Source organism: Ctenopharyngodon idella, chromosome 15, assembly GCF_019924925.1.
Source record: "Ctenopharyngodon idella isolate HZGC_01 chromosome 15, HZGC01, whole genome shotgun sequence".
NCBI lineage: Eukaryota > Metazoa > Chordata > Actinopteri > Cypriniformes > Xenocyprididae > Ctenopharyngodon > Ctenopharyngodon idella.
The window spans coordinates 20,653,065-20,665,320 of NC_067234.1; the positions used below are offsets into that span (position 1 = coordinate 20,653,065).

General features: G+C 36.5%; 1 protein-coding gene and 1 long non-coding RNA gene across 3 annotated transcripts in view; one reads left to right on the plus strand and one right to left on the minus strand.

Moving 5' to 3' along the window:
* Nucleotides 1–12,256, plus strand: part of gbe1b (glucan (1,4-alpha-), branching enzyme 1b) — a 148,687-nt gene that overhangs the window by 23,087 nt on the left and 113,344 nt on the right. For both annotated transcript variants that reach the window (XM_051863507.1, XM_051863506.1), the window contains exons 2-4: nucleotides 1,311–1,480; nucleotides 5,105–5,220; nucleotides 11,931–12,056. In XM_051863507.1, the coding sequence (XP_051719467.1) occupies nucleotides 1,311–1,480; nucleotides 5,105–5,220; nucleotides 11,931–12,056 (412 nt within the window). The remainder of the gene's footprint in view (nucleotides 1–1,310; nucleotides 1,481–5,104; nucleotides 5,221–11,930; nucleotides 12,057–12,256) is intronic.
* Nucleotides 1–12,256, minus strand: part of LOC127496005 (uncharacterized) — an 84,476-nt gene that overhangs the window by 7,624 nt on the left and 64,596 nt on the right. The gene's annotated exons all lie outside the window — the stretch shown is intronic.

The following is a 12,256-nucleotide window of genomic DNA, read 5'->3' on the forward strand; positions in this document are numbered from 1 at the left end:
TCATTCAGACACCTGCAAAGGACCACATGGTCATGAAGCAAAGTAACTAACTTTCTCTTAACTCTTCGAAAAATTCATGTTTTCACTTGCTCATACGCATTCGGTACAACCGCTATAAAACTTGGAAAATTTGTAATATTTTAAAAAACTTGTACTAAATATAAAATGTTTGATTGTCCTTTTGCTATCTAGCTAGATATCAGCCTGTTAGCATTGTTTGAAAATATCATCAGTCGGTAAAACCGACATTTTGGTTAAAACAAATGACTTTTTTGGTGACAAATTTTGTCCATCTTGTAAAAAATGACAAAATCAGTGTTAATTGATTATAAAAACCACATAATCTCATTGTTAACACTTAATAAAACTTACATTTTAATGGATTTATTTTATTTTTTTTTTTTTTTTTGATGGAAATTGAACAAAATATGTTTTATATATTAATATTTTTAGTAACCCAAATTAAATTGATAAGTTTGGCATCAGTGCAAAAGCAACTTCTTCACATTATGAAACACCAGAGTTAAAAACAAACAAACAAAAAGCATCTGAAATATCTAACATGGTATAAATTGAATTGCAAAAGTGTCACATTTGTACCATCTGATGTATATACTATTGTACCATCGTATAGCCAGTGCTTCTGTGCATTCATGTGAAGCTAGTGTATTTGTGAAAAAGTGAAGTGGGAGGAGTACAGAGCCTTGTGGCACACCTTTGTTGATGGCCAGAAGGTGGGAGGTGAACTTCATCTGCCTTGTAGAAAATCAAGCAGCAAGCAGCACTTGGCTGGCTTGATACCCATATTTCTGTTTAAGAAGGTGGATGATATTGAAAACAGATGTGAAGTCAAAGAACCGGATGCATGCCTAGGTGTTTAGTGTCTCCGGTGATGTAATGTGTAGTGTGTCAAAGATGCCAGGTCAATGGCATTCTCCATCAATATACATGAGTGGGCGACTGTTTTCAAATGCAAACTCAACTTTGATATTTCAAAGGCGATCCTGAGGGTAAATGTGGTTCTTCTGCCAAGGGTTGTTCAATACAAATAATTCAATTTAAGCTCTTGAATGCCAAATAATTTGGTTAACAGCCTTTCACATTTCTTTAAGTTGGTTTTCTTGTGTATTGGGATATACTTGTTTTGTTTTTCGCCCATAGCATGTTTATGGTATGATATATTTACTATAACTGATGCTCAGAGACATTACGCATGTTAAATTTTCATACGATTTACTGAGCTTGAGATACAGCAGACTGACTCTGTCTTATTCTGTCTATGTTTTTTTGCCTCTGCTTTATTTTTGAAGGTATGGGCTGTTTGAGAAGCAGCTCGCACTCCTTGAGGAGGCCGAAGGAGGCTTTGATCAGTTCACACGCAGCTATAATAGTTACGGAGTACAGCGGATGCCAGACAACAGCCTTGTCTTTAAGGAGTGGGCCCCGGCCGCCGAGGCTCTGTTCCTCACTGGAGACTTCAGTATGTCTTTTCTCATTCTAAATTGTAATATACATGTATACGACTCTGTACATCAATAATGATTATTTTTAATGGCTTACAATATTATGCTATACTGTGCTAGGCTTAAAATACAACATGGTTTTGTGTAAATAAGGTAAAATATTTGATTTATCTTCTGATTTTAATAAAATTTAAATGTAATGTACAAGTACATGACTCTGTACATCAATAATGATTATTTTAATAGCTTAAATATTAAATATGGTAATGGTACTATAAGCTTAAAATGCAACACTCAGTTCTCTATATGTAAATAATTAGGTAAAATATGTTTAATAATTATTTAATAAGATTTATATTTAACTATACTTAAAATACATTTAACTATGCTTCAAATGCAACAGTTTTATGTAAATAAGTTCAAATATTTAATTTATTTTCAGATTTTGTGTTGTGCAAATATTGGAGCATTATATAAGCTTTGTCAAAAACTTTTCAGCTTTATCACAATTCATAATTCAGAAAGTTTTGTTATTGTACTGATATTTTGTTCCACTGCAGAATTCATAAATCATACAAGAGTTAGTCTGCCTATTCATTTATACCTTATGTCAATTTGTAGTTGACTGTTTGTTCTGTTTGACAGATAATTTTTTTCATCTTAAACTAGATGAAAGAACATTGTGTTCAGGTTAAGACAAAAAGAAGATTCCCTTCAAGGTTATCTGAATTGCCTACAAGACCAAATACAGTCAGTCAGTCAGTCATTCAGTCACTAAGGGCCTTTCTTTTGAAATCTTTTGTTGTCAAAAGTCTAGCATAATGATTTCTCACCAAGAAAGTGCATGAATGCAGGATTTGAAGGCATTTGCTTGTCTTTTCTAGTCATTAGGAAATGCAAGTTTTTTTCTTAAAAAAGTAATGAGCCAGACTTTACAGACTGCAGGCCAAATTCTGTAGTCTTTGATCACATGGCAGAACTTGCATTGCTTTTGAATAAACAAATGATTCTTAGTTTTTTATTTATTTATTTTTTCAGAGAAAATATATGATAAATAGAGTACCTCAGGGATGACGTGTTTTTGTAGGCAAAACCCGGAAGCGAGTTAGCATTTTAGGACTTCCGGTTCCATCGCCCCGAAGTCAATGGGTTTTTTGAATGGGTTTTTGCTAAATCACCTGAAATAAGGTCTGTGGTTAACAAAGCCTCTAAATATTTTCACGTTTTGATCTATGACATAAAACACACCAATTATAACAGTTATAACACCAGTCATAAGCTTGTGATTTTTTTTTTTTTTATATATAAACCTTTATTGTGTCTTAAAAACGGCGGTTGCTAACAAATTGCTAAAAGGGACTACTTCTTTTGGTGGGGACTTTAGATGTCATCATGACAAACAGGACATTTGGACAGCATTTCTCATGAAAAAGTGGATAAGTATTCATACACAGCGCAGATCATAATCAGCGAGCGTGTTTTTAAATAAAGTCGTTTTTTTAAATAAAGTGTGAGGAAGCTTGGTGGTGGTGACGTTGATCCGCGACCATGGTGTGCTGTAGTCCGTTTATAGCCTAATATTAGCTTTTTATATCTGACAACTTTATTTAGGCTTCAAAATGTATAAATGTTGTGTTAACTTGTAAAGATTATCTTGATAGAAAAAACATGTAAGTGTCATAACCCTTTGTTAAACACAGAGCTTATTTTTTGCGATTTTCCAAAAGTCTATGGGAAAAATGCATTGGCTTTCGATCGAGGGAACCCGTGCGCCGCTAACTTCCGGGTCGGCCTACAAAAACACGTCATCCCTGAGGTACTCTGTTAGACAAATAGATATGCATCACTATTACTATTGTTCATACTAGGGTTGAATGAGCCTGTAACCCTAACCCTAACCCTAATAAAATTTGGCATGCAACTTGTGCAACAGACGTGAATTATAACTCAGATTGTTTGTTTTGTTTTGTTTTTTAAGAGTTTTAAGAGCGGATCTTAACATCCAAAACAATGCTGTGTTCTGGGCTAAGTGCGCTTATTGTATGTGCATACGTATGATGGTATTTTGACCAGCTGAGAACTCGTGAAGAGTTCATAAAATGTAGAAAGGAGTCAAAACAGCTGCAGGAATTCCTCAGTTGCACACAAATGAAGATCTGCTGCAAGGCGACAGTGTTTCTGATGCTTGTACCAAACTGTAATTATGTACCTTCTATGATGAGAAAAACGGGTATGCTTCAGCATTCTGTCCTTTTTAGGGTTGCATCTTGTGACATCACATCCTGTTTTTGGTTCGTTTAGATGTCCTTGGTCTGTTGCATTCATATTTCAGTCGAACCGCACCAGAGTTCTTTTCAGGGGTCTCAGTCCGCTTGTTTGAAGCGCATCAGGGTTCTGATCACAGTGTTCACACTTATTCAAATGAACCAAACTAACAGAGCAATCAGTGTTCGTTTTAATCAACCCAAACCTGAACACACCCCAAAAATACAGTGACATTCCCCTTTGGGGATTTAATAAAGTAGCATTGTATCATATCATATTGTTTCAGGTATTACAGTATGGCATATTGGTACCTGTTGGTACCAACTTACAAAGTGATACTGTTAATGTATCAAACTTGAGCTACCAAAATCTGCTTTTTACCATAAAATGTGAAAACCAGCATAATAATACCTGTTGTAAAATAGAAAGATACATGATGAATCAAAGTTCATCGTTAGTAGCCTGTCCATAAAACATAATTCTCATATAGTATATAGACAATGCACAGAGTCATACACACTATGACAAAACTCCACCAGGGAAACGTACATGACACTAAAATAATGCAATAAACAAGAATTAAATATCTGAAAATGTAACTCAAAACGCCCAATATACTTATAACAAAAAAAGAAAGAAAAAAACAATCATGAGATCTACTTATCGTTAATTATATGGTAATTCGTATTTTTTGTACTTGCAGAAACCATACATTTTACAGTGTTTAACAGAAAAATTAAATGTAATACAATGTTAAACCATTTACATTTATTTGCTGTATATGGTAAGTTAATCAATCAATTTTTACTGTAAAAATTCCATATAATTTCTGTATAAAGAAAGTGTATTTTTCTAAGCTTATAAACGTATGCTTTTTACCTGGTGGAGGATAAAACAGACAGAAGTTGACTAGATTATCTAGTTTTTTAAATTAATTTAATTGTGCTTTAGCTATTAGATATGTTTGCAACAACAACACCAAAAATTATCTCCATTTGAACCATAAAAACCCATTTGAAAATGGTGTCAAATTAGGCGTCAGTGGAGTCGGCCCCTACTTTACAAGTCTGATGTCCCATGTTGTGGGGCGTTTCAGTGGTTATTTTCAAGTCAGAGGTGCAAGAACTCCAAGTTATGGCTATGAATAGTCTTTTTTTTCCTTTCCCTAGCAACGATTCAGAACACCTTAGCACTATCAAAGCAACACACTAAAAATCACTCATAAAACATCTTACCAAACGCATCACACTGTCTTTGCAAGTTTTGCACAGTCTAGAACTACTAAATTTTTCATCAGAAAATGTCAAAATCTAGTTTAGATAATATTATATATCCAACATGGAAAGTTTTTAACTGCAATTCTTTCTTTTTAATAGATGACTGGAATAATTTTTCACATCCCTACACTAAAAAGGAGTTTGGCAAATGGGAGCTGCACATGCCCCCAAAAGAGGACAAAACACCTGCTGTCACTCATAACTCCAAGCTGAAGGTGAGCAGACACATTTGCTGGTTTGTTTACTTCATTAGCCTGAACGAGGCGCTGAGGTATCATGAAGCCTTTATGCGCTGTCAAGATGGATTTATTATTCACCGGTTTTATGGATGGCGTGTCAATGTTAAAGATACAGAAACAGCTGTGACTTTCAAGCCATTTGAAGCTCTTCAACAGCATATGTTTTAATAACGCCATTGCAATTTGGAGTTTCACACCCATGAGGTTCAGGTTGTACATTCAATTAAAGTCAACAAGCTGAATGGACATTATTTACTTTAACACACTTTCCTGATATTATTGTTAATGATTCATCTGTGCATGTTATTTCTTTGTAATCTTGCAGTAAAATGTAATAACTTGCTCCACTACTTTCCATCACCTATTGGCCATTGGGTCAATGATATATAAGACTGTCCAAGATAAAGAAAAGCACAAAATGAGATGTTATGGAAATAACATTACAACTTTATTTCCATTAAGATGTGCATCAGTTTTTGCTCAAGATCTTGTATTGACGATGCAAGAGGTGAGCACTCTGTAAAGTCTACTCCAGCACAATCCAAAGACTTTCAATGAATTTAAGATCTGGACACAGAGGTGCCAATTCATGTGTGAAAATGATGTTCCCTCCCAACCATTCTTTCACAGTTTGAGCCTGATGAATCTTGACATTGTCATCCTGGAATATGGCCATGGTACGTCTTTCTACATGGTTGTTTAAAGGGTTAGTTCACACAAAAATGAAAATTCTGTCATTTATTACTCACGCTCATGCCGTTCCAGACCCGTAAGTCCTTTGTTAATCTTCGGAACGCAAATTGAGATATTTTTGTTTAAATCCGATGGCTCCGTGAGGCCTACATAGGGAGCAATGACATTTCCTCTCTCAAGATCCATAAAGGTACTAAAAACATATTTAAATCAGTTCATATGTGTACAGTGGTTCAATATTAATATTATAAAGCGACGAGAATATTTTTGGTGCTCCAAAATAACGACTTATATACTGATGGCCGATTTCAAAACACTGCTTCAGGAAGCTTCGGAGCATAATGAATCAGCGTGTCGAATCCGCAGTTCGGAGCGCCAAAGTCACGTGATTTCAGCAGTTTGGCGGTTTGACACGCGATCCGAATCATGATTCGACACGCTGATTCATTATGCTCCGAATCTTCCTGAAGCAGTGTTTTGACATCGGCCATCACTAAATAAGTCGTTATTTAGTTTTTTTTGGTGCACCAAAAATATTCTCGTCGCTTTATAATATTATTATTGAACCACTGTACTCACATGAACTGATTTAAATATGTTTTTAGTACCTTTATGGATCTTGAGAGAGGAAATGTCATTGCTCCCTATGTAGGCCTCACAGAGCCATCGGATTTCAACAAAAATATCTTAATTTGTGTTCCGAAGATCAACGAAGGTCTTACGAGTGTAAAACGGCATGAGGGTGAGTAATTAATGACAGAATTTTCATTTTTGGGTGAACTATCCCTTTAAGAAATGAAAAGCTACACACTCCATCAATTGGGGTTTTCCAAACATATAACATGCTAGAAACATAATAATCACTGCAATAATGATCCAATCATAGACTCTTAAGCATTCGCATATTTAAATCCAAACAGCGACTTTTTATTTTTGACCGGGCAGTGTATATTGAGCTCCTGTTCATCATAGACCTTAGTTCAGGCATTTAACCAAAAACAACCATTGACTTCGAGACGATGGATCAGGAATTGTCGGACGTTTTTGGCTTACAAAAATACGTCATCCCTGCATCGCTCTATAGATCCAGTTGCTGGCCATCAGCATGAGATTAATTTCTAATCTATCTGTGTACAAAGCCGTTACAGTATCTCTGTGTTTAGTCAAGCCTCTTCCACTTATGCTGTCCGTTATGTTGTGTGACACGCTGGCAGAGGCTTGATTGATGGCAGATAGGTGCCACTCACTGGGCACAGGCTGCTTTTCTGGTTGCTTTGTTCTTGTTGTCTCCTTGGGTCAGGCTCCGGACGATAAGAACCAGATGCAGAGCCTGGCCCTGTCCCAGTTCAGGCCCCCAGACTGGACTCGGATGAGTTGAGTGTCAACTGGATTATGTTCCTGGTGAAAAGTGGTCCAGTCAGACTTTAATTATGCAGGAAGTGGACTGTCCTTTTCTTTCTGAGTCATGCCTCAGGCTCAGGAGAGACCTTGTGTTGTTATGGGTCTTTTATGCACTAAATTCAAGATATTTAGGCCTGGTTTCACAGATAGGGCTTACATTGAGCCAAGTTTAGTTCAATTAGGACATTTAAGTAGCTTTAATAAATGTGCCTTAGAAAAAAAACATTACTGATGTACATCTTGAGACAAAACAATGACACTGACCTATTTTAAGATATGTCAGTGCAAGTCGCTTTCAGTTAAAACAGATCAAACATCCATTTTAGTCTGGGACTAGCTTAAGCCTTGTCTGTAAAACTACTACTACTGTCCACTACAAAAAATCATCTATCACAACTTTCACCAAATAAAAAACAATACCTTTGTTAATGTTAGTTAATAATATAAATAATAAAATGTTAATGTTAGTTCACAGTCTATTAACTGATGTTTAAGGGGACCTATTATGCAAAATTCACTTTCACATGGTGTTTGAACCTAAATGTGTCGGCAGTGGGTGTACACAACCAGCCTATAATGGTAAAAATCCACCCATTCATTTGTATTAATCTCCATAAATCATAAGCAGTGTCTCAGAATAAGCCGTTTGCAGTTTCTATGTAATGACGTCACATTGCAGAGGCCCCGCCCACGACTGCTGATAGACTCCGCCCTCAGTGAGCTGTACACAGTCAAGTAGGAAATGTATTCTTATTAAAGCTACTAAAGTTATTTAATCAAGAGCAGTGAGTGATTTTCTGTTCTTCTTTTGTTGTTTGATTCATATTAGCAGCATATATAGTAGGTACTGTATGTTACGCTGCTGTCATTTTAAAACACAGATCTAATACACACATGCGATTTCTTTACATGCTGTTTACATTCACAGACAAAACCGACTGTGTTTATGTGAACTTTGTATCATGTGAATGTGTATTTGACAGTTTAAGCGCAATAAGACATGAAAGAGAACTTAGTTTAATACTCACAAGATTCGTCGTCTGACAGTCAGCTTTCTGCGTGCGCGCTTTGGATGTGTGCTCTCAGAAAACCATATCAGAAGTTTAAACTAAAATGGCTTTAAAATGCATGCAGATAATAAACATGATGATGATGAAGAACTGAAAAGTCACCTGAGCGTGGCCGCGATAGAGATGATCAAAACCAAACCGATGTTTTGTTAGCTTTTGGCAGAGTATCCGAGGCATGAGCTGCACAAGCTCCGCCACCTTCCGGAAAGTGGGGTGGGGAGCAGCAGCATTTGCCTTTAAAGACACATGCACGAAAACAGCATGTTTTTCCTTTCACTCAAAAACGGGCATCTACAACATAGAATAATAAATGATCTGTGGGGTATTTTGAGCTGAAACTTCACAGACACATTCTGGGGACACCTGAGACTTATATTACATCTTGTAAAAAGGGGCATAATAGGTCCCCTTTAACAGACAGTTTTTGATCTTAAAAATATATTAGTAAATGTTAAGATTAATGTTAAGATAAATGCTAGTTCATGTTAACTAATGTTAACAAATGTTAAGTGTTACCAAAAAAATCTTACTGACGTAAAACCTTTGAATAGTAGAAGAAAACGGGTAAGTAATGTCATTATAATAGGAACTGAAATATATATTTTTAATCAAAGTAATGCAAAACACAGTTTTATGCTTGGTAAGAAACATTCACAGCCAGTAAATGTTCTCAGTAAACCTGCGACTGGACCCTAATTTAACAGTACAGCAAAGTGACAGACATTAAATGAACTCAGTAAGAGTTTTGTCATCATCCATTTATCCTCCACCTCACCCTGCTTTCATTGACACTGTGTGTCTGCTATTTTCTGCTATTTTCTCTCCATCAGTCTGTCTGGCTCAGCATCTGTCCATTCTCGCACTCTTTTCTCGGTAATTATATAAACCGGCAAACCCATGGTGTGGCGTTTTGGCGCTCCCGCATGTCCTCGGGTGAGGAGCTGCTAATGATTGAGCCCCACTGGGACGCTGCTCTGTAGGTCACCGGCAGGTGCCAATGGCTTTGTCATTACCTCTCGCTGGCAGCTTATGGAGGGGACCATCAAATGATCCATTTGCTTTTTGGCCCGGGAAAGAGAGAGATAGGAAGACTCAGGATGAAGAGCTCCCCAGGGTGCATTCACATGGTGAGAGATGCTACATTATCGATCCGCGCTCCCGTACTGACAGTCGTGTGACTGCGCGCGGCAGTGGGGAGGGAAGAGTGACTTTGAGTTAGTTGGACCGTGGACTAGTACTCACCACTGTTTTCTGGCTCTTGTTTAGAAAGTGGTTTGGAAACGTAGTGCCTAAGGCTGGTTTTTTACTCTTTCTCTTTTCTTGGTGTGTGGCTTTTGGATTTGAGCAACATTCAGTCTATTATGCTCACCAAGGCTGCATTTATTTAAATCAAAAATACAGTAAAAACAGGCATATTATGAAATATTATTACAATTTAAAATAATGGTTTTCAATTGTAATATATTTTATTATTATATTATATATTATATTATATTGTTTGCTTGTGTTTATTTCCTATTGTCTTTTATAATGGCTGTTGTTGTTAGTTTATATATTATTGTTCAATAAATGTTAGGCCTATTTTATATAAATAATATGCCGAATTTGGTATTGAGAAAGGGTCTATTAGTGATCGTGATATGGACTTCAGTGAAAGTTACATTATTACGCCATTAGATGGTGGCAAAGTCTGTCTGTAAACAAGAAAGTTGTTTTAGTGCTGTAATGGGAAATACCCTTAACTTTTAAAAGGACAAAGACAAAGATACTGCTTTCCTCAGTGGACATTCAAACACTTGTTTAGTCGATCTCTCTCTAATAATACCATAATACTCTACATAATACAATAAGCTTCAATGAAGCGACTCAACGTTCTTTCATTACTAGTTCTACAGTGACGTTTTAGAATTAGTAACGGAGGCTTGGTCACAAATATTAAACTGTCAACTTGAGATTTGAATCTGTGGTGGAAGGAAGTAGTTCTACACAAAAGAAGTTTTTTAAAGACACTCCGTTATTGTTGTTTCTTATTTATTTACTCGCGTCGTTGAACTGTTGTAAACACAATATATTATATTATATTATATTATAAAACTGTTAGTTCTACTGGTAGTTGTAATGTGTGGTAACCGTTTTATAAAAGCAATAAGGTACTCGAGGCTAGTGCTGTATCGTGAAAAGTCACGGCTGAAGGGGTTGCAGGCACTCTGCTTCGAGTACCTTATTGCTTACTTATATTATATTATGTTATATTACATTATATTATATTATATTGGTTTTTACAAACCAATTCTCAATTCTGAATGGCACACGTTCCTGGCGTCTATAAATCCTGTGCCACCCCCTCTGGTGACCAATCTACAACTGTACAGATCAATGGAAAAACACACTCTGACATTAAAATCACACACTGCCTTCGAATGCCCTTTAGAACGGATTGCTTCTGTAGTCTAATTTGGGACACGTGATGAGTTTTTAATATCTGCAACTGAATAGTTTTGCTTCAGCCTATAAATAACACTGCCAATAGTACACAAAGGATTAAATTACCCTTTCCGTTTCTGATCAATGGTTTTGTGCTGGCTAATAGCTTTATTTCAGACAGCTCTAGAAATCATCTTCTCTGAAGAAAACAAAGTGTAGCATAATAAACATTTTTGGACATGATTACCCATCACTTCAGTGACACTGAAAGGTCAAAAATAAAAATTCAAAAAATTTACTCACACTCATGACTTTCCAAACCCATATCACTGTTTTTATTTTTTTCTTCCATGCAGTGAAACACATACATTCATTGTATGGAAAAGAACAGCCTAGACATTCTGCTAAACATCTCATTTTGTGTTCTTACAAAAGTCATTAAGGTTTGGACAAAAACATGACAGTGAGAAAATTGTGACATAGATTTCATTTATGAGTGAGCTATTGCTTTAAACACTGGCACAAACATCAGTTCCCACGTAATCTTTCCTGCTCTCTCTGTCTATAGTTGTAATCTAGGGCATATTGGCAAAAACCGAAAGCGTTTGATCTATTATTCATGTTGCTCTTTCAAGTTTGTATGTATATGCCTGTAAAGCAAGTGCCAAGCTAAAAATATAAGTAAACACAAATGTGTTTACCAGAACGCTGCACATTTATTGCCACACTTTGATTTTTCTATGGTGATTAAATCAAATTGGTTATCAAATCGATAACCATGCAGTTTTCCCTTTTAAAAATAATCATAAACCATTCAGAAGCTGCTTGTTGCCACGAGTTTTTCCTCAATGCAATAAATTCAGATTTTTTTTCTGCACAAAACCTCTTTCACCTCCAGCGGTCAGACTCCACTCAAACGTCCTCTTTGCTTGTACTGTGTGACCTTTCTCCATGAGATTGGCCCTTTATCCCTGCTCTCTGGCAGCTGTAAACACATTTTCTCTTACCTGCATTACCCAGCACCCTTTGCTTGTGCCCACGTCCTGACCCTCTCTGTGTGCCCTTGCCGTTACATCCCTCATTTGTCTCTCTTCCCAGGTGGTTGTTCACACCAGAGCAGGTGAGCGGCTCTACCGAATCTCACCTTGGGCAAAGTATGTGACCCAGCATGAGAAGTCCGTCATCTATGATTGGGTACACTGGGACCCTCCTCAACCTTACATTGTAAGTGATTATTTCCCCCAGCACCAGTGTGCCACAACCTTATATTTCGTAGTTAACTTATCATGATTTCTCATTTTCAAGTTTTTTTTTTTAAAGGGGCCATATGTAGAATTCAGAAACCCTTGTTATTAGCGACACTGGTGGCCGTTAAGTGAACTGCAGCCAGCAACTTATTGACTTAACTTAAAACTTAAACTTTT